Genomic DNA, 25,604 nt, shown 5'->3' on the forward strand with positions numbered 1-25,604 from the left:
CAGCACTAGACACCTAATTCCTAGTAGGAGGAACATGCAACCAATAATGGATGGTGTAATCTTCTAAAAAAACATCAGGTTATATAGTCCCAAGACTCCCATTCCATACCTCTGTCAACATGACAAGCCCGATGAGAAAGGAGAAGATGCAGACCACCAGGATGAGCAGCTCACGACGGTTCTTCTTACGGAAGGTACTGGGGTACATGTCAACCAAAGATGTTACGAGACTCTCCACACAGACAAACTGAGGAACAGACAAGACAAAAGGAGGACATGTCAGTGCAGCTCCAATATCTGAGAAGGTCATCAGTTCTGAGAAGGTTTAGTGTTCCTCAATACATCGTAACAGAAAACCTTTATGTCTTCATGGTAACAGACCACATACAAGTCTTCCGTAGTCTGACCCTGCTATCTTAATCCGCACTAAACTACTGAATGTAGGATAATGAATGGAAGGGAGGTTGGACCAGACTACAGAGGGTTTGTTTGTAGTCTGTTACCATAGAGAAGGACAGGTTGACTGTATAAACTAAACAAGATGGACATAGCACTTGAGACTATCTGATAATTTGGTACCTGACTGTCCAGACCTAGAAGTACCACCATGATGAAGAAGAAACAAGCCCATAGTGGAGAGAATGGCATCATGGACACAGCTCGAGGATAGGCAATGAACGCTAGGCCCGGACCTGGAAAACAACATTTACATCTGGATTCTGATTGAGTTACCAACCCCCAGGTCTTAAAGGGAATATTTCAAGTACTTTAGCCTCCGAAAAATAATCCAAAACAAACCCTCAAATTAGAAGGTAGCAGAAAACAAGAAACCTGAATCTACTCACCAGATTCTGCCACCTCCGAAATTGGGACTCCTTGCTCTTCCGCCATAAAACCCAAGATGGAAAAGATGGCGAAACCGGCCACGAAACTTGTGCCGCTATTCAGAAAGCATAAAGCCATACAATCTCTGGAAGAAATAGATGATCATCATCCAGTAGACCTGTGGCGAATAGGGCGGTGCAGAGATAGATAGCAGCCGAGACAGATACTATCCTGCCCAGACCTCCCCGAGTAGGTGACATGAGTCATTCATATAAGTTAGGCCACAATATCCGGAACATAAATGTTTCTCATCCTATAGTTACCTGTAGCAATTGTTGTGATATTGATTGTAGCTGCCCAGCGCGGTCAGACATCCCAAGCAAATGGCGTACGAGAAAAAAATCTGCGTCCCGGCGTCCATCCAGACCTGCCGAGCACAGTCTGGTGAATGGCAAATATAAGATCAGTTGATAAAGGGCACGTCCCACATTCCCTATTCCCCTAACTGATACTATGTAGAACTGCATTGCCAAATGTTATAGGAATAGGTGATTTTTTTTTTCCATAAGCACCCACCAAAACCTGCAGGGTCAGACATCCGGGGTAGGGGGTCATCCGGGGTAGGGGGTCATTGAAGACCAACTCTAAAAATAATATTATGAAGCTCTTGGGATTCAGAACAACTTTGCCTTTTACCTTCATTACCTAAGTCCAGAAGTTTCTTTGCTATCCTCCTCAGTTTAGCCTGTCCCTGCAGTAGCTGCCTAAGTCTGTTAGACCGTAGATTTTTTACACTAAAATCTGGATGGATTCTAACTACCGGAGAAGACGGGCTGCTACTTCCTGCTCACTCTGGAGGGAAGGGTAGCTGATGTGATGCTGCTCTGTGTGTAGCTAGCAGGAGAGCCACACTTCTGCAGTTGTGTGGATACAGAAGTCTCCTGCAGAGAATAGTTAGGTAGAAGGGCTCCCTGTTTCCAGTCAGTCCCTCCATCCCAGTCCGTGATGCTTTCTGCTTTGTCATAGACTATTTTGCAGCCTCTTATCCAGCCTCTGCTCTCTGGACATTATCCACACAGCAGGGAAGCTGTTAACCCATAGTGCTCAGACAGCACAGATGATACAGAAGTCTCCTCCAAAGAATAGTGAGGTATAAGGGCTCCCTGTTTCCAATTAGTCACTCCATCCGAGTCTGTGATGCTTTCTGCTTTTTCATAGACTACTTTGCAGCTTCCTATCCAGCCTCTGCTCTCTGGAGACTATCCACACATCAGGGAAGCTGTTAACCCTTAGTGCTCACACAGCACAGACTATACACTTCATGTAACTGTTCTACTGCTGGTTTCTACTATTTATTCAATGTTCCTCCATTTGATGAAAGCTGATAGGCTATTCAGTATACATAGTCACTACTGTATGTACACAGGGGATGTACCTGTATGTACTCAGCAGATTTACGTGCAGGAATCTCACAGTATTTGCTGCTACATTACTCCATGAGAGAACACAAAGCATTATGGGAAGTGAGGGAAGCTTATTATTGGCTCAGCTTTAGGACAAAGACAAGAGGAGGTTAGACACCGCCCCCTTCACTTCTGCTGAGGAGGATTTGTAACAAGTAGCTTCAGAACATAGAAATCCCATAACCATAAAGGTGAGCAGCACAACATGGGCATCATTCTGTTGGGCCATGTTTGTTCCCTAGTAATCATAACTTAGACTCGACTTTTTATGATCATCGTTAAAAAAAAATTTACTATTGCAGCTTGAAATCTGTATTAATCAGATTTTTACAAAAATAAAAAAATATAAAAAATGAAGCGGAAATAAAAAAAGAAAAATTGTTTGTAAATTATTATTTTTTTTTTTTTAAATACTGGAGGATTGTTGGCTTCACGCTGCATCTGGATCTTACGAAGCCCAAGAATGTTTTCAACTATTAGACACCCCCTACCGGGCCCAGATATGTGTAAATATAAGAGTAGTGACAGCACGCTGTGCTTGGTCTGGGCCCAGCACGGAAAGTTTAGGGGTTACTCGCCTCATTTAGTGCAGGACAAACACCCGCCAGGTGTAACCCCCCCCCATGATGCCATCACATGAGTCAAATTAATGTTGTAACGTTTACATAACATTGTTACATCCTCAGAAAGTAATCACCATAGGTCAATGGGTTCACAGGTCTGTATCCAGGGTTATAAGATTTACCCATGATCCTCCAGACCCCTGACGATCTGCCCCACCTGCCCACATTATGCAACATCCGCAGTGTTATCTTATATAATGGTAACAGATGACATCCAAAAGTTTTTAATTAAGAATATAAAAGGATATGAGAAGCAGGAGAGTGTCAAAGGTTATGGGTAGATTAGAGGACAAAGTAATTTAAGGAATGTGTGGATTTGAGTACAAGGAAAGGCTATCACACTTGGGTTATATAGTTTGATGCGGATACGGAGGTTACTGATTAAGCTATTCGAGGTTATGGTTGGATTACAGTAAAAGTAAAATAAGGTTATAGGTAGATTACAGTAGAAGGGCAGTAAGGGAATTGGATAGATTACAGTACAAGGCAAATTATGGAATTGGTAGATTAGAGTACAAGGACAGTAAGGGAATTGGGTAGATGAGAGTACAAAGCAAAGTAGGGAATGGGTAGATTACAGTACAAGGACAATAGAGGAATTGGGTAGATTAGGGTACAGGGAAAATTAGGGAATGGGTAGATTACAGTACAAGGACAATAGGGGAATTGGGTAGATTAGGGTACAGGGAAAATTAGGAAATGGGTAGATTACAGTACAAGGACAATAGGGGAATTGGGTAGATTAGGGTACAGGGAAAATTAGGAAATGGGTAGATTACAGTACAAGGACAATAAGGGAATTGGGTAGAGTAGAGCACAAGGATAATAAGGGAATTGGGTAGATTAGAGTACAAGGACAATAAAGGGATTGGGTAGATTAGAGTACAAGGCAAATTAGGGAATGGGTAGATTAGAGTACAATGACAATAGGGGAATTGGGTACATTAGAGTACAAGGACAATAAGGGGATTGGGTAGACTAGAGTACAAGGCAAATTAGGGAATTGGTTGGATCAGAGAACAAGAAGATGCCTATGAAACTTGGGGTTATTTGAGCATCATAAATGCCTCGTCCAACAGACTCCATCCATATCCATCCCTGTTATCTTCCTTGTTCTAGATGATGCCATTGGCCCGGCAGCTGTGTTTAATCACCTGTGGATCCTGAAGTCGGCTGAGGTCCGGGTACAGGTAGAACTGGATGCCTTGCAGGGCTCCGGGTAATGAAACCCCTCGGATAAGCAAAACAATCAGCATCAAGTAGGGGAAAGTTGCAGTAAAATATACAACCTGTATAAAAAATAACATAAAATGTGATATTTACAGATTTTGCTACTGACCGATAAGTTTCCAGAACTCATCATCTAAGGTCTATAACATGTACTCACCTTTCCGGTAGATTTGACCCCTTTCCAGATACAGAAGTAACAGATAATCCAGGCCAAGAGAAGGCACAGGGCGAGCTCCCAGCGGAGGCTCCCGATCCGATCAATACCATCGGATATACTGAGCACTCGCCTCCTGCAGGGAAAACAGCAGCAACTCAACCATAACGGGTCATATAGTCCTGCCATTATCTATCCTCTTATCTACCCCAAGCATCCAGCATCACTGCTACATAGTATTCACCAAGATGTGAGGGACAAAACGGATTAACTTACTCCCAAAACTCAATGACGCTGGAGGTTCCATTCAATGTCATATTATAGGAACTGTTACTCCTGTGAAAATCTATGCAGGACTCTGAGAATACAAAAGGGTTTATGCATTTATAAGAATATATCTGCTATAATACTGCCCCCTATGTACAAGAATATAACTACTATAATACTGCCCCCTATGTACAGGAATATAACTACTATAATACTGCCCCCTATGTACATGAATATAACTACTATAATACTGCCCCCTATGTACAGGAATATAACTACTATAATACTGCCCCCTATGTACATGAATATAACTACTATAATACTGCTCCCTATGTACAAGAATATAACTACTATAATACTACCCCCTATGTACAGGAATATAACTACTATAATACTGCCCCTATGTACAGGAATATAACTACTATAATACTGCCCCCTATGTACAGGAATATAACTACTATAATACTGCCCCTATGTACAAGAATATAACTACTATAATACTGCCACTTATGTACAAGAATATAACTACTATAATACTGCCCCCTATGTACAAGAATATAACTACTATAATACTGCCCCCTATGTACAGGAATATAACTACTATAATACTGCCCCCCTATGTACAAGAATATAACTACTATAATACTGCCCCCTATGTACAAGAATATAACTACTATAATACTGCCCCCTATGTACAAGAATATAACTACTATAATACTGCCTCCTATGTACAAGAATATAACTACTATAATACTGCCCCCTATGCACAAGAATATAACTACTATAATACTGCCCCCTTGCTGAGAGGTTGTGTGCAGTGTGAGCTCCTGAGGTCTCCTCATGTCTGGAGCTAGCCCGGGGCGGGGCCACCCTGGGTGGGGAACTTCCCCATGCAAGGCCCAGGCTCCAAGGCCTTCTCTGGGAAATAACTCCCAGACACCAAAACTAATGGATGAGAATCCTAAAATCTCCGGTTCAGTAAGTCATGTCAGCGGCTCCAGTTCTGCCAGAAGCAGTGAAGTAAAGAATGAAGAGTTTTTGAAGAAAGAAACAGCAGTAAGTTCCAGTTTGGTGAAGTCACCTACCAGTGTGAATGTGCAGCAGAAGCCAGTGAGTGGGAACACAATGTCGGGTCATCCAGGACAGAGGAGCGAGCAGGTTGTGCAGGAGCAGAGGAAGCCTCCAGCCCCAGCCTCACCTGTGCCGTGTACACCTCCATCATCCAGGCAGAGGAGGACATCCCTGGAGAAGCAGACCTTGCTGGAGAACCTGCAGCAGCCTGTACTGATCCGCTCTGAGCGCACAAGGTATGGGAGTGGAGGCAGCAAGGCCGAGACCAAACTAGCAGGGAGGCCTCAGGCTGCCACAAGTGCTGCTACTGGACAATGTCATCCCCCAGCAGTAAGAGCCGCAGCGCGTCAGAACCCAACAGTGGCGCAGAGACCCGGACCCAACAGAGTGCCATCACCTACCACCTGTAAGAAACCTGCAGCAACTCCATGTACAGCGGCTGAGCATGCACCTGCAGCAACTCCCTATGCAGCGGCTGAGCGTGCACCTGAGCTCCTCCTGGCTGATCAGATCCCAGCACTGGTAAAGAGACTGGGAAACCTGAAGGAACAAAAACTGCTGCTACAAAAAAACATTGACTGTGCCTACAAGCTCAAAGCAGCAAATCCGGAGAGACATGAGCTGTTAGACAAGAAGCTGACCACCCTGGCCAAGCAGCTCGCTGACAATGTCGCCCAGACTGAGGCTGTCCTGGAGCAGATGGGTCCCCTGGCAGAGACCTACAGGAACCAGGAGCGCTTCCAGGCCCAGAGACATCATGGAGGGGCATCTAATCCGGCAACTGAGACCAAGGGGAAACCTATACTCCAGCCTGCGACTTTCCCATACCAGCAAGGGGATCTCTACAAGAAAGATAAAGCCATGAAACAGCAACCACCCACAGCAGAAGCACCACAAGTCCCAGTAACCTGCAATCAGCAGAAGGATCACAGCCGTCCCTCTGATGTTACCAGAGCAGAGCAAACACCACATGTCCCAGCATTCAGCGTGCAACGTGGACATCTGCCTGATGGTAGCGGAGAACAAGCACCACAAGTCCCAGTTGACGGCTCACTGCAGCAGGACTGTGCACCTGATCCTGAAGGTAACACTGTGGCATCTGAGCAGGATCATCAGGACTCTGCTGGGACTGATTGTACTGACATTGATGGGACTTCAGTGCCTGATACTGCTCATACATCAGTGCCTAATGCTGTTTCTAATATCTGTGACACTGCTGCCCCCAATGTTGGTGATAATGCTTATGCATCTGTATCTCCTCCTGATAATACCATTGTGTGTGATAATGTTCCAGCAGGGGAAGCGCAGTCTGTGTGGGATGTTGCCATAGAGCAGGCAGAGCAGTGTATGGAGGCTGATGGTGGGGAGGGGGTAGTACAGTCTGATGCTCAGGACTTCCCCCCTCTAGTTGCTGAGGTAGCAGACCCTCAGAGTGCAGGAGCCCAGCAGCCCCCGCAGCGCCCCCAGACACAGCAGGGTACGGGCCCTCACCAGTCTTCTTCTGGCAACGCCTGGAGCCGGGGTGCACCATCTTTCTCATCTGGCTCTCATTACACCGGTCAGGCATTTAAGAGGAGGAATGTGGTGAGATTTAGGCACAAAGGGGCCAAGGAGGACCTACCTGACAGGCGGTTTGTGGTCCGGTCGCTATTGTGTGAACAAATGGGTTTCTCGCCAAGTGACATTTTGGCAGTAATTAACCTCCCCGATCGCCAGGGATATGATGTGAGCTTTAAGCTGATGGGCAACCTGGACCGCTTTTGGGCCATCTTCCCCAGGTTTAGAGATGCAGAGGGGTGGAATAATTTCAGCTTCATCCCCATCTCTAAACTTGGTACAGTCACTGTCACAGTCATCTTCTGGAATGAGTCTGTTCCCCAGCAGGATATTGTCATCTGGCTCAAGAGGCACTGTGACCTCATGTCAGAGCTCACCAAGACCCGGGATGAGGACGGGATCTGGACAGGAGGGTGGAAGGTCCTGGTGAAATTAAGACAATATAACCACATAACCCAGCACCTGCCCAACTCCTTCTTCATTGGCCGGGAGAAGGGAGTATGTTTCTATCCAGGTCAGCCCCGTAGATGCTTCAAATGCGGTAGAGTCGGTCACATCGCCAGTAATTGCTCTGTGGTCAAGTGCAGCCTGTGTGGGGATATCGGCCATGTGAGTGCGGACTGCCAAAACATCAGGTGTAACCTGTGCGGTGAGATCGGGCATGCCCACAGGGATTGTCCCAATGCCTGGCACAACATATGTAAGAGCTTCCCTGATGAAGACCTATTGGCAGGGGCAGATGACCTGGGGGAGGAGGAGGCATTGTTATTAGGGTCAGATCAGGCTACGCCAGAACCTCAGCAGGTCCTAGAATCAAGTGATGCTGTACCAACACCAGACCAGCCTCAGACCCAAACCACAGAGGGAGATATGGAAGTTGTCCAGCAGGTTGCACCACCCTCAGTGCTCATTCCCTCCTCAACCACAACATCTGCTAATAAGAGGAGGAAAAAAGATAGGTCCACCCGGAAGCCTGAGGGTGAGTGGACCACAGTTCACAAGTCATCAAAGATCAGAGTGGACAGTGGAACAGACATGACCATGACTGTGAATAGATTCAGTGTCCTCTCAGAGTCAGACGCAGAGGAGGAGCTAGAGAAGGAACTGCAGAGGATGGTGGCAGAGTATGATGAGGATCCCGATGGTGACCCCCCCTCAAAACGGAGACCCCATAGGGTGGGGCCAGAGTCTGAATCAGACATGGAGACGGGTGGTGAAGAGGAGGGATCTGATCCAGATTTATGATGATGGGGACACTCTCTCTGCTTCTTGTTATAGCTCTAATGGCGAACTTCAACCTGAAAATAATATCTAGCAATGTCAACAGCATTAGGGCAAGAAGGACAAGACATGCGGTGTATGAACATCTACATTATCTCGATGCCGATGTCTTTTTCCTACAGGAGACTCATCTTAATAGTCTTAGTTTGTTAAAAGAAGCAGAGAGAGAATGGCGCTCCGGGCCGTCCATCTGGTCACTGTCTGTGGAGCCGTGTGCCGGGGTCTCCATACTGTTTAGTACCCACGATGTCACCATTCACAGACTAACCGAGGTGTCGATGGGAAGATGTTTAGTGCTGGAGGTTACTATCCGAGGTAGAAGGCTCCGGCTTATCAATATCTATGGTCCACAGACAGTGACTGACAGAGTCAATCTATTTAATGACGTGAAGCCATATTTATTTACATCTCTCCCAGTCATCATGGCGGGTGATTTCAACGCCACTAGGACAGTGAGTGACAGACCCACTGGTAGGCCTCTTGCTAGGGACTCTAAGGTCTTAAATGATATTATAGCACAGTCAGGTTTGTCTGATGTCTTTGTGCAGGGTGGTAGGAAACCCAAATTTACCTACTCCTGTGCTGGGAGGCATAGCAGAATAGACCTAGCGCTGGTGACTCCCTCGGAGGTCATTGGGGATAGAAGTGAGAAGTCTGTCCCATACTCGGATCACCTGGCCCTATACTTCTACTTAGGTAATACAGAACGGCCAGATATAGGAAGAGGCTTGTGGAGACTAAATTCTACCCTATTAGAAGATGTGTTTGTCCAGGAGCAAGTCCACTCTCTTATACAGGGTGAATCGGAGAGAGTGTATTTCTATAACCACATATCCGACTGGTGGGAGGACGTCAAGGAGGAGATCCGGTCCCTCTTGAAGAGACTGTCAGTGAAGAAGGGTAAGAATAAGTACAGCCAGTATCTCAAGCTGCGGAAAGAATTGGAGTCACTCTATTCGGCGGGTGGGGATGACAAACAAAAGATTGACCGACTGAAATCTGAAATAAAGCAGTATCAGTACAGCCGCTACACGTCCCTGGTTGTGGAGCGTGACTATGGAAACGTAGTCACGCCAGATCCATATGAGAGTTGCCGGGAACGTGTGGCTAAGAAATCGATCACAGGTCTCACTGACTCCCAGGGAGTTTTGCAGGAATCTCGGGAGGGTATCCTGGGGGTGGTGAGATCCTACTATGCTGAATTATTTCAGAAGAAGGTTTTGGATAAAGACAAAATGGCTCAATTCTTGGAGGCAACTCCAGGCCCTGACACTAGAGATTTGGACTTTTCTCCTTTGACAGCAGAAATAACAGAGGAGGAGGTTAAAGAGGCCATTGATAAGTTACATCTGAAGAAGGCACCAGGTCCTGACGGTATTACAGCAGAATTTTATAAGAAGTTCAGAGACCTCTTAGCCCCGATCCTTGTGGATGTGTTTACCAATTGTCTAAAAAATCACCTGATGCCTCCATCCATGAGAGTGTCCTCCCTTATTCTGCTATCCAAAGGTAAGGAGCCTAGTGACATCAAGAACTGGAGGCCGATCGCCCTCTTGAATGTTGATAGGAAAATTCTGGCAAAAATCCTCTTCTCTAGATTAGTCTGTTTGTCCCCGGCACTGTTGGCAGGCTCTCAGTACGGCACAGTAAGAGGGCGGAACATCTCTGGAGCAGTCATCTCTATAAGGGAGATGTTTGAGAGATGTAAAGCTCTGAGGTGTGGGAGATATGTTGTAGGTCTGGACCAGGCTAAAGCCTTTGACAGGGTTGATCACGATTATCTATGGGCCACTTTATCAAAGTACGGTATTCCGGGACAATTTATAGATTGGCTGAGAACTTTGTATAGAGAGGCTGAGAGCTTTCCTCTGATCAATGGTTGGCAGGGGGACACTTTCGGGGTAGAGGCAGGGGTGCGACAAGGCTGCCCCCTGAGTCCACTGCTGTATGTGTTTGCTATCGACCCGTTCCTGAGATCACTGCAGCGGTGTGATTTTCAGGGGGTGCCTGTCCCCCATTGCTTGCCTTTGAAGGTAGTCGCCTACGCGGATGATGTGACTGTGGTGATATCTGAACCTCGTGAGGTGGAGATGCTGTCCACAGCCATCAGAAGTTACTCAGAGGCCTCCGGGTCTCTGGTCAACCTTGAGAAGAGTCAAGCTTTCTGGACATTGGATACTGCTCCTGGCTTTGATCTGCCACAATTCGCCAAGGCCTCCACCCATATCAAGATCCTTGGGGTTAAATTCGGGAGGGAAGATAATGCCAAACTAAATTGGGAAGAGAAGTTGGATACCGGAAATGTAAAGGTTCAGCGATGGAAGAACTGGAGGCTGACCTATAGAGAAAGGGTTACTCTGCTGAAGACTTACCTGGTCCCTGTCTTCCTCTACGTCTCTGTCGTCTTTCCTTTGCCAGAATCTTTCTCCGCTAGGCTCTTTAGCCTGTTCTTCCAGCTTTTATGGGGGAACAGGTTGAACCCAGTAAAAAGAGGGATCACCTACCTACAGAGGAGAGAGGGTGGACTGGATATGTTAAATCCAAGGGTGTTCTTTGACTCCATGTTTCTGAAAGTAAATTTTGGTTGCCTGGACTCAAACAATGGTCTCCTGTGGGTAAGTAGTGTCAGGGACTGGATATTGCCTTTTGCAGAGTGTTGGGTGCGAGGCGGCAGTCTCAAGAGGGGCCGATGGACTCCTGGCTTCCTCCCCCAGTATCTGGTATATGGTCTGAAGTGTGTCAGGATGTGGAAGCTGGAGAAGTCCTACATTGTCAGTAACACCAGGAGAGATCTCTATACTAGGATATGTCGGGCTTTCTACCACTCACCACTCGCTCTCAGAGACTGTGTGACCACCGCCTTACAGAAGAGTCTCAGGTTCCTCAATGGGAAGCGACTTCCCCCCAAGTTGTTTGATATCGCTTGGTTGTCACTACACGGGAAGTTATTTGTGAGAGGGAACCTAAAGTTTGTGAGTGTGGCAGATAGGAAGTGTCCTCTGGGGTGTCAGCAGGAGGAGACGATGGAGCATTTCATCTCTGAGTGCTGGGGAGGGAGGAAGATCTGGAAGGAAGTATCTGACCTGCTGAACATCCCGAGGCTGCAATTCCTCCAGTACCCGGACATAATCTATGGCGTCCCATCTCCAGATGGTAGTATAGATCCGGGAACCATGTATCTCATAATAACTGTGATAAAGTATTACCACTGGCATGCCAGAACCCGGGTGTCCCTGCATAGTGAGGACTATAACTACATGGCTGTGGTATCCCAGATATTGTCTGAGCTAAGGTGGATAAAATCACTGGAAGTCAGAAAAGACCAGAGACATAGGAAATTATGGAGGAATGTATCTGGTGTTTAATTTCTATATTTATTGATTTAGTTTTCTTCTTTTTCCTTTCCAGCAGCAGCTATGGACTCTAAGTTACATTTACTCTTTGTTTATATTTGTTTGATTCCTAATTGTGTATACAGAAGAATGTATTTATGATTTTGTTTAATTGTATTTTGTTGGTTTTTACAATAAAAATTGCCCCCTATGTACAGGAATATAACTACTATAATACTGCCCCCTATGTACAGGAATATAACTACTATAATACTGCCCCCTATGTACAAGAATATAACTACTATAATACTGCCCCCTATGTACAGGAATATAACTACTATAATACTGCCCCCTATGTACAGGAATATAACTACTATAATACTGCCCCCTATGTACAGGAATATAAAACTACTATAATACTGCCCCCTATGTACAGGAATATAACTACTATAATACTGCTCCCTATGTACAAGAATATAACTACTATAATACTGCCCCCTATGTACAGGAATATAACTACTATAATACTGCCCCCTATGTACAGGAATATAACTACTATAATACTGCCCCCTATGTACAGGAATATAACTACTATAATAGTGCCCCCTATGTACAGGAATATAACTACTATAATACTGCTCCTATGTACAAGAATATAACTACTATAATACTGCCCCCTATGTACAGGAATATAACTACTATAATACTGCCCCCTATGTACAGGGATATAACTACTATAATACTTCCCCCTATGTACAAGAATATAACTACTATAACACTGCCCCTATGTACAGGAATATAACTACTATAATACTGCCCCCTATATACAAGAATATAACTACTATAATACTGCCCCCTATGTACAAGAATATAACTACTATAATACTGCCCCCTATGTACAGGAATATAACTACTATAATACTGTCCCCTATGTACAGGAATATAACTACTATAATACTGCCCCTATGTACAGGAATATAACTACTATAATACAGCCCCCTATTTACAGGAATATAACTACTATAATACAGCCCCCTATGTACAGGAATATAACTACTATAACACTGCCCCTATGTACAGGAATATAACTACTATAATACTGCCCCCTATGTACAAGAATATAACTACTATAATACTGCCCACTATGTACAGGAATATAACTACTATAATACTGCCCCCTATGTACAGGAATATAACTACTATAATACTGTCCCCTATGTACAGGAATATAACTACTATAATACTGCCCCTATGTACAGGAATATAACTACTATAATACAGCCCCCTATTTACAGGAATATAACTACTATAATACAGCCCCCTATGTACAGGAATATAACTACTATAACACTGCCCCTATGTACAGGAATATAACTACTATAATACTGCCCCCTGTGTACAAGAATATAACTACTATAATACTGCCCCCTATGTACAGGAATATAACTACTATAATACTGCCCCCTATGTACAGGAATATAACTACTATAACACTGCCCCTATGTACAGGAATATAACTACTATAATACTGCCCCCTATGTACAAGAATATAACTACTATAATACTGCCCCCTATGTACAGGAATATAACTACTATAATACTGCCCCCTATGTACAGGAATATAACTACTATAATACTGCCCCCTATGTACAGGAATATAACTACTATATTCATGACTAAGGCAGCTCCTGCCGAAACGCGTTGATCCCTTACAATCAGCTTTTGTGTGTCCGCATGATTTTATCTTCAATAAAGGATCATTTTTTCTGCATTGGACCGTCTCCGTGTTTGGCATAAGAGTGCTGGATCCAAATCTACCTTTTCTACACGTTTGTTGGGCCTGTGGACGGAGGCCTGTTTCCGGAGCACCTGCCGTGAATTGGAGTGCGGACTTGTTATCTACACCGGTGGTACGGGTGAGCCGGCGTTTCTTTTTTCTTGTTTTATGCTATACTATAATACTGCCCCCTATGTACAGGAATATAACTACTATAATACTGCCCCCTATGTACAAGAATATAACTACTATAATACTGCCCCCTATGTACAAGAATATAACTACTATAACACTGCCCCTATGTACAGGAATATAACTACTATAATACTGCCCCCTATGTAAAAGAATATAACTACTATAATACTGCCCCCGATGTACATGAATATAACTACTATAATACTGCCCCCGATGTACAAGAATATAACTACTATAATACTGCCCCCTATGTACAGGAATATAACTACTATAATACTGTCCCCTATGTACAGGAATATAACTACTATAATACTGCCCCTATGTACAGGAATATAACTACTATAATACAGCCCCCTATTTACAGGAATATAACTACTATAATACAGCCCCCTATGTACAGGAATATAACTACTATAATACTGCCCCTATGTACAGGAATATAACTACTATAATACTGCCCCTGTGTACAGGAATATAACTACTATAATACTGCCCCCTATGTACAGGAATATAACTACTATAATACTGCCCATATGTACAGGAATATAACTACTATAATACTGCCCCTGTGTACAGGAATATAACTACTATAATACTGCCCCCTATGTACAGGAATATAACTACTATAATACAGCCCCCTATGTACAGGAATATAACTACTATAATACTGCCCCTATGTACAGGAATATAACTACTATAATACTGCCCCTGTGTACAGGAATATAACTACTATAATACTGCCCCTATGTACAGGAATATAACTACTATAATACAGCCCCCTATGTACAGGAATATAACTACTATAATACTGCCCCCTATGTACAGGAATATAACTACTATAATACTGCCCCTATGTACAAGAATATAACTACTATAATACTGCCCCCTATGTACAGGAATATAACTACTATAATACTGCCCCCTATGTACAGGAATAAAACTACTATAATACTGCCCCCTATGTACAGGAATACACCTACCATAATACTGCCCCCTATGTACAGGAATATAACTACTATAATACTACCCCCTATGTACAAGAATACACCTACCATAATACTGCCCCCTATGTACAGGAATATAACTACTATAATACTGCCCCCTATGTACAGGAATACACCTACCATAACACTGCCCCCTATGTACAGGAATATAACTACTATAATACTGCCCCCTATGTACAGGAATATAACTACTATAATACTGCCCCCTATGTACAAGGATATAACTACTATAATACTTCCCCCTATGTACAAGAATATAACTACTATTACACTGCCCCTATGTACAGGAATATAACTACTATAATACTGCCCCCTATATACAAGAATATAACTACTATAATACTGCCCCCTATGTACAGGAATATAACTACTATAATACTGCCCCCTATGTACAGGAATATAACTACTATAATACTACCCCCTATGTACAAGAATATAACTACTATAACACTGCCCCTATGTACAGGAATATAACTACTATAATACTGTCCCCTATGTACAGGAATATAACTACTATAATACCGCCCCTATGTACAGGAATATAACTGCTATAATACTGCCTCCTATGTACAGGAATATAACTACTATAATACTGCCCCCTGTGTACAAGAATATAACTACTATAATACTGCCCCCTATGTACAAGAATATAACTACTATAATACTGCCCCCTATGTACAGGAATATAACTACTATAATACTGCCCCCTATGTACAGGAATATAACTACTATAATACTGCCCCCTATGTACAGGAATATAACTACCATAATACTGCCCCCTATGTACAGGAATATAACTACTATAATACTACCCCCTATGTACAAGAATATAACTACTATAACACTGCCCCTATGTACAGGAATATAACTACTATAATACTGCCCCCTATGTACAAGAATATAACTACTATAATACTGCCCCCTGTGTACAAGAATATAACTACTATAATACTGCCCCCTATGTACAGGAATATAACTACTATAATACTGCCCCCGATGTACAAGTATATAACTACTATAATACTGCCCCCTATGTACAGGAATATAACTACAACAATACTGTCCCCTATGTACAGGAATATAACTACTATAATACTGCCCCTATGTACAGGAATATAACTACTATAATACAGCCCCCTATGTACAGGAATATAACTACTATAATACAGCCCCCTATGTACAGGAATATAACTACTATAATACTGCCCCCTATGTACAGGAATATAACTACTATAATACTGCCCCTGTACAGGAATATAACTACTATAATACTGCCCCTATGTACAGGAATATAACTACTATAATACAGCCCCCTATGTACAGGAATATAACTACTATAATAGTGCCCCCTATGTACAGGAATATAACTACTATAATACTGCCCCTATGTACAAGAATATAACTACTATAATACTGCCCCCTATGTACAGGAATATAACTACTATAATACTGCCCCCTATGTACAGGAATATAACTACTATAATACTGTCCCCTATGTACAGGAATATAACTACTATAATACTGCCTGCTATGTACAGGAATATAACTACTATAATACAGCCCCCTATGTACAGGGATATAACTACTATAATACTGCCCCCTATGTGCAGGGATATAACTACTATAATACTGCCCCCTATGTACAGGAATATAACTACTATAATACAGCCCCCTATGTACAGGAATATAACTACTATAATACTGCCCCCTATGTACAGGAATATAACTACTATAATACTGCCCCTATGTACAGGAATATAACTACTATAATACTGCCCCTGTGTACAGGAATATAACTACTATAATACTGCCCCTATGTACAGGAATATAACTACTATAATACTGCCCCTATGTACAGGAATATAACTACTATAATACAGCCCCCTATGTACAGGAATATAACTACTATAATAGTGCCCCCTATGTACAGGAATATAACTACTATAATACTGCCCCTATGTACAAGAATATAACTACTATAATACTGCCCCCTATGTACAGGAATATAACTACTATAATACTGCCCCCTATGTACAGGAATATAACTACTATAATACTGCCCCCTATGTACAGGAATACACCTACCATAATACTGCCCCCTATGTACAGGAATATAACTACTATAATACTACCCCCTATGTACAAGAATACACCTACCATAATACTGCCCCCTATGTACAGGAATATAACTACTATAATACTGCCCCCTATGTACAGGAATACACCTACCATAATACTGCCCCCTATGTACAGGAATATAACTACTATAATACCGCCCCCTATGTACAGGAATATAACTACTATAACACTGCCCCTATGTACAGGAATATAACTACTATAATACTGCCCCCTATGTACAGGGATATAACTACTATAATACTTCCCCCTATGTACAAGAATATAACTACTATAACACTGCCCCTATGTACAGGAATATAACTACTATAATACTGCCCCCTATATACAAGAATATAACTACTATAATACTGCCCCCTATGTACAGGAATATAACTACTATAATACTGCCCCCTATGTACAGGAATATAACTACTATAATACTGCCCCCTATGTACAGGAATATAACTACTATAATACTGCCCCCTGTGTACAAGAATATAACTACTATAATACTGCCCCCTATGTACAGGAATATAACTACTATAATATTGCCCTCGATGTACAAGAATATAATTACTATAATACTGCCCCCTATGTACAGGAATATAACTACTATAATACTGCCCCCTATGTACAGGAATATAACTACTATAATACTGCCCCCGATGTACAAGAATATAACTACTATAATACTGCCCCCTATGTACAGGAATATAACTACTATAATACTGTCCCCTATGTACAGGAATATAACTACTATAATACTGCCCCCTATGTACAGGAATATAACTACTATAATACTGTCCCCTATGTACAGGAATATAACTACTATAATACTGCCCCCTATGTACAAGAATATAACTACTATAATACTGCCCCCTATGTACAGGAATATAACTACTATAATACAGCCCCCTATGTACAGGGATATAACTACTATAATACGGCCCCCTATGTGCAGGGATATAACTACTATAATACTGTCCCCTATGTACAGGAATATAACTACTATAATACTTCCCCCTATGTACAGGGATATAACTACTATAATACTGCCCCCTATGTACAGGAATATAACTACTATAATACTGCCCACTATGTACAGGAATATAACTACTATAATACTGCCCACTATGTACAGGAATATAACTACTATAATACTGCCCCCAATGTACAGGAATATAACTACTATAATACTGCCCCCTATGTACAGGAATATAACTACTATAATACTGCCCCCTATGTACAGGAATATAACTACTATAATACTGCCCCCTATGTACAGGAATATAACTACTATAATACTGCCCCCTATGTACAGGAATATAACTACTATAATACTGCCCCCTATTTGCAGGGATATAACTACTATAATACTGCCTCCTATGTACAAGAATATAACTACTATAATACTGCCCCCTATGTACAAGAATATAACTACTATAATACTGCCCCCTATGTACAGGAATATAACTACTATAATACTGCCCCCTATGTACAGGAATATAACTACTATAATACTGCCCCCTATGTACAAGAATATAACTACTATAATACTGCCCCCTATGTACAGGAATATAACTACTATAATACTGCCTCCTATGTACAAGAATATAACTACTATAATACTGCCCCCTATGTACAAGAATATAACTACTATAATACTGCCCCCTATGTACAGGAATATAACTACTATAATACTGCCCCCTATGTACAGGAATATAACTACTATAATACTGCCCCCTATGTACAGGAATATAACTACTATAATACTGCCCCCTATGTACAAGAATATAACTACTATAATACTGCCCCCTATGTACAAGAATATAACTACTATAATACTGCCCCCTATGTACAAGAATATAACTACTATAATACTGCCCCCTATGTACAAGAATATAAAACTACTATAATACTGCCCCCTATGTACAGGAATATAACTACTATAATACTGCCCCCTATGTACAGGAATATAACTACTATAATACTGCCCCCTATGTACAAGAATATAACTACTATAATACTGCCCCCTATGTACAAGAATATAACTACTATAATACTGCCCCCTATGTACATGAATATAACTACTATAATACTGCCCCCTATGTACAGGAATATAACTACTATAATACTGCCCCCTATGTACAGGAATATAACTACTATAATACTGCTCCCTATGTACAGGAATATAACTACTATAATACTGCCCCCTATGTACAGGAATATAACTACTATAATACTGCCCCCTATGTACAGGAATATAACTACTATAATACTGCCCCCTATGTACAGGAATATAACTACTATAATACTGCCCCCTATGTACAGGAATATAACTACTATAATACTGCTCCCTATGTACAAGAATATAACTACTATAATACTGCCCCCTATGTTCAGGAATATAACTACTATAATACTGCCCCCTATGTACAGGAATATAACTACTATAATACTGCCCCCTATGTACAGGAATATAACTACTATAATACTGCCCCTATGTACAAGAATATAACTACTATAATACTGCCCCCTATGTACAGGAATATAACTACTATAATACTGCCCCCTATGTACAGGAATACACCTACCATAATACTGCCCCCTATGTACAGGAATATAACTACTATAATACTACCCCCTATGTACAAGAATATAACTACTATAACACTGCCCCTATGTACAGGAATATAACTACTATAATACTGCCCCCTATGTACAGGGATATAACTACTATAATACTTCCCCCTATGTACAAGAATATAACTACTATAACACTGCCCCTATGTACAGGAATATAACTACTATAATACTGCCCCCTATATACAAGAATATAACTACTATAATACTGCCCCCTATGTACATGAATATAACTACTATAATACTGCCTCCTATGTACAGGAAAATAACTACTATAATACTGCCCCCTATGTACAGGAATATAACTACTATAATTCTGCCCCCTATTTGCAGGGATATAACTACTATAATACTGCCTCCTATGTACAAGAATATAACTACTATAATACTGCCCCCTATGTACAAGAATATAACTACTATAATACTGCCCCCTATGTACAGGAATATAACTACTATAATACTGCCCCCTATGTACAGGAATATAACTACTATAATACTGCCCCCTATGTACAAGAATATAACTACTATAATACTGCCCCTATGTACAAGAATATAACTACTATAATACTGCCCCCTATGTACAAGAATATAACTACTATAATACTGCCCCCTATGTACAAGAATATAAAACTACTATAATACTGCCCCCTATGTACAGGAATATAACTACTATAATACTGCCCCCTATGTACAGGAATATAACTACTATAATACTGCCCCCTATGTACAAGAATATAACTACTATAATACTGCCCCCTATGTACAAGAATATAACTACTATAATACTGCCCCCTATGTACAGGAATATAACTACTATAATACTGCCCCCTATGTACAGGAATATAACTACTATAATACTGCTCCCTATGTACAGGAATATAACTACTATAATACTGCCCCCTATGTACAGGAATATAACTACTATAATACTGCCCCCTATGTACAGGAATATAACTACTATAATACTGCCCCCTATGTACAGGAATATAACTACTATAATACTGCCCCCTATGTACAGGAATATAACTACTATAATACTGCTCCCTATGTACAAGAATATAACTACTATAATACTGCCCCCTATGTACAGGAATATAACTACTATAATACTGCCCCCTATGTACAGGAATATAACTACTATAATACTGCCCCCTATGTACAGGAATATAACTACTATAATACTGCCCCTATGTACAAGAATATAACTACTATAATACTGCCCCCTATGTACAGGAATATAACTACTATAATACTGCCCCCTATGTACAGGAATACACCTACCATAATACTGCCCCCTATGTACAGGAATATAACTACTATAATACTACCCCCTATGTACAAGAATATAACTACTATAACACTGCCCCTATGTACAGGAATATAACTGCTATAATACTGCCCCCTATGTACAGGGATATAACTACTATAATACTTCCCCCTATGTACAAGAATATAACTACTATAACACTGCCCCTATGTACAGGAATATAACTACTATAATACTGCCCCCTATATACAAGAATATAACTACTATAATACTGCCCCCTATGTACAGGAATATAACTACTATAATACTGCCTCCTATGTACAGGAAAATAACTACTATAATACTGCCCCCTATGTACAGGAATATAACTACTATAATACTGCCCCCTATGTACAGGAATATAACTACTATATTCATGACTAAGGCAGCTCCTGCCGAAACGCGTTGATCCCTTACAATCAGCTTTTGTGTGTCCGCATGATTTTATCTTCAATAAAGGATCATTTTTTCTGCATTGGACCGTCTCCGTGTTTGGCATAAGAGTGCTGGATCCAAATCTACCTTTTCTACACGTTTGTTGGGCCTGTGGACGGAGGCCTGTTTCCGGAGCACCTGCCGTGAATTGGAGTGCGGACTTGTTATCTACACCGGTGGTACGGGTGAGCCGGCGTTTCTTTTTTCTTGTTTTATGCTATACTATAATACTACCCCCTATGTACAAGAATATAACTACTATAACACTGCCCCCTATGTAAAAGAATATAACTACTATAATACTGCCCCCTATGTACAAGAATATAACTACTATAATACTGCCCCCTATGTACAGGAATATAACTACTATAATACTGCCCCCTATGTACAAGAATATAACTACTATAATACTGCCCCCTATGTACAAGAATATAACTACTATAATACTGCCCCCCTATGTACAGGAATATAACTACTATAATACTGCTCCTATGTACAAGAATATAACTACTATAATACTACCACCTATGTACAGGAATATAACTACTATAATACTGCCCCCTATGTACAGGAATATAACTACTATAATACTGCCCCCTATGTACAGGAATATAACTACTATAATACTGCCCCCTATGTACAGGAATATAACTACTATAATACTGCCCCCTATGTACAGGAATATAACTACTATAATACTGCCCCCTATGTACAGGAATATAACTACTATAATACTGCCTCCTATGTAAAAGAATATAACTACTATAATACTGCCCCCTATGTACAAGAATATAACTACTATAATACTGCCCCCTATGTACAGGAATATAACTACTATAATACTGCCCCCTATGTACAGGAATATAACTACTATAATACTGCCTCCTATGTACAAGAATATAACTACTATAATACTGCCCCCTATGTACAGGGATATAACTACTATAATACTGCCCCCTTTGTACAAGAATATAACTACTATAATACTGCCCCCTTTGTACAAGAATATAACTACTATAATACTGCCCCCTATGTACAGGAATATAACTACTATAATACTGCCCCCGATGTACAAGAATATAACTACTATAATACTGCCCCCTATGTACAGGAATATAACTACTATAATACTGTCCCCTATGTACAGGAATATAAATACTATAATACTGCCCCTATGTACAGGAATATAACTACTATAATACAGCCCCCTATGTACAGGAATATAACAACTATAATACAGCCCCTATGTACAGGAATATAACTACTATAATACTGCCCCCTATGTACAAGAATATAACTACTATAATACTGCCCCCTATGTACAGGAATATAACTACTATAATACTGCCCCCTATGTACAAGAATATAACTACTATAATACTGCCCCCTATGTACAGGAATATAACTACTATAATACTGCCCCCTATGTACAGGAATATAACTACTATAATACTGCCCCTATGTACAGGAATATAACTACTATAATACTGCCCCCTATGTACAAGAATATAACTACTATAATACTGCCCCCTATGTACAGGAATATAACTACTATAATACTGCCCTCTATGTACAGGAATATAACTACTATAATACTGCCCCTATGTACAGGAATATAACTACTATAATACTGCCCCTGTGTACAGGAATATAACTACTATAATACTGCCCCCTATGTACAGGAATATAACTACTATAATACTGCCCCTATGTACAGGAATATAACTACTATAATACTGCTCCTGTGTTCAGGAATATAACTACTATAATACTGCCCCTATGTACAGGAATATAACTACTATAATACAGCCCCCTATGTACAGGAATATAACTACTATAATAGTGCCCCCTATGTACAGGAATATAACTACTATAATACTGCCCCTATGTACAAGAATATAACTACTATAATACTGCCCCCTATGTACAGGAATACACCTACCATAATACTGCCCCCTATGTACAGGAATATAACTACTATAATACTACCCCCTATGTACAAGAATACACCTACCATAATACTGCCCCCTATGTACAGGAATATAACTACTATAATACTGCCCCCTATGTACAGGAATACACCTACCATAATATTCCCCCCTATGTACAGGAATATAACTACTATAATACTGCCCCCTATGTACAGGAATATAACTACTATAACACTGCCCCTATGTACAGGAATATAACTACTATAATACTGCCCCCTATGTACAGGGATATAACTACTATAATACTTCCCCCTATGTACAAGAATATAACTACTATAACACTGCCCCTATGTACAGGAATATAACTACTATAATACTGCCCCCTATATACAAGAATATAACTACTATAATACTGCCCCCTATGTACAGGAATATAACTACTATAATACTGCCCCCTATGTACAGGAATATAACTACTATAATACTACCCCCTATGTACAAGAATATAACTACTATAACACTGCCCCTATGTACAGGAATATAACTACTATAATACTGTCCCCTATGTACAGGAATATAACTACTATAATACCGCTCCTATGTACAGGAATATAACTGCTATAATACTGCCTCCTATGTACAGGAATATAACTACTATAATACTGCCCCCTATGTACAGGAATATAACTACTATAATACCGCCCCTATGTACAGGAATATAACTACTATAATACCGCCCCTATGTACAGGAATATAACTGCTATAATACTGCCTCCTATGTACAGGAATATAACTACTATAATATTGCCCCCTATGTACAAGAATATAACTACTATAATACTGCCCCCTGTGTACAAGAATATAACTACTATAATACTGCCCCCTATGTACAGGAATATAACTATTATAATACTGCCCCCGATGTACAAGAATATAACTACTATAATACTGCCCCCTATGTACAGGAATATAACTACTATAATACTGCCCCCTATGTACAGGAATATAACTACTATAATACTGCCCCCGATGTACAAGAATATAACTACTATAATACTGCCCCCTATGTACAGGAATATAACTACTATAATACTGTCCCCTATGTACAGGAATATAACTACTATAATACTGCCTCCTATGTACAGGAATATAACTACTATAATACAGCCCCCTATGTACAGGGATATAACTACTATAATACTGCCCCCTATGTGCAGGGATATAACTACTATAATACTGTCCCCTATGTGCAGGGATATAACTACTATAATACTTCCCCCTATGTACAGGAATATAACTACTATAATACTGCCCCCTATATACAAGAATATAACTACTATAATACTGCCCCCTATGTACAAGAATATAACTACTATAATACTGCCCCCTATGTACAAGAATATAACTACTATAATACTGCCCCCTATGTACAAGAATATAACTACTATAATACTGCCCCCTATGTACAGGAATATAACTACTATAATACCGCCCCCTATGTACAGGAATATAACTACTTTAATACTGCCCCCTATGTACAAGAATATAACTACTATAATACTGCCTCCTATGTACAAGAATATAACTACTATAATACTGCCCCCTATGTACAAGAATATAACTACTTTAATACTGCCCCCTATGTACAGGAATATAACTACTATAATACTGCCCCCTATGTACAGGAATATAACTACTATAATACTGCTCCTATGTACAGGAATATAACTACTATAATACTGCCCCCTATGTACAGGAATATAACTACTATAATACTGCCCCCTATGTACAAGAATATAACTACTATTATACTTCCCCCTATGTACAGAAATATAACTACTATAATACTGCCCCCTATGTACAGGAATATAACTACTATAATACTGCCCCCTATGTACAAGAATATAACTAATATAATACTGCCCCCTATGTACAGGAATATAACTACTATAATACTGCCCCCTATGTACAAGAATATAACTACTATAATACTGCCCCCTATGTACAATAATATAACTACTATAATACTGCCCCCTATGTACAGGAATATAACTACTATAATACTGCCCCCTATGTACAGGAATATAACTACTATAATACTGCCCCCTATGTACAAGAATATAACTACTATAATACTGCCTCCTATGTACAGGAATATAACTACTATAATACTGCCTCCTATATACAGGAATATAACTACTATAATACTTCCCCCTATGTACAAGAATATAACTACTATAATACTGCCCCCTATGTACAAGAATATAACTACTATAATACTGCCCCCTATGTACAAGAATATAACTACTATAATACTGCCCCCTATGTACAGGAATATAACTACTATAATACTGCCCCCTATGTACAGGAATATAACTACTATAATACTGCC

General features: G+C 40.6%; 1 protein-coding gene across 1 annotated transcript in view; it reads right to left on the reverse strand.

The window, feature by feature from the left end:
* The window catches only part of LOC140125965 (sodium- and chloride-dependent GABA transporter 2-like), a 38,300-nt gene that overhangs the window by 2,561 nt on the left and 10,135 nt on the right, over positions 1-25,604 (reverse strand). Inside the window, exons 5-11 of the mRNA XM_072144961.1 lie at positions 4,572-4,653; positions 4,299-4,431; positions 4,066-4,200; positions 1,149-1,252; positions 846-970; positions 580-692; positions 110-247 (exon numbers count right to left, since the gene is read on the reverse strand). Of these exons, the coding sequence (XP_072001062.1) occupies positions 110-247; positions 580-692; positions 846-970; positions 1,149-1,252; positions 4,066-4,200; positions 4,299-4,431; positions 4,572-4,653 (830 nt within the window). The remainder of the gene's footprint in view (positions 1-109; positions 248-579; positions 693-845; positions 971-1,148; positions 1,253-4,065; positions 4,201-4,298; positions 4,432-4,571; positions 4,654-25,604) is intronic.

This window comes from Engystomops pustulosus, chromosome 4 (assembly GCF_040894005.1).
Source record: "Engystomops pustulosus chromosome 4, aEngPut4.maternal, whole genome shotgun sequence".
Classification (NCBI taxonomy): domain Eukaryota; kingdom Metazoa; phylum Chordata; class Amphibia; order Anura; family Leptodactylidae; genus Engystomops; species Engystomops pustulosus.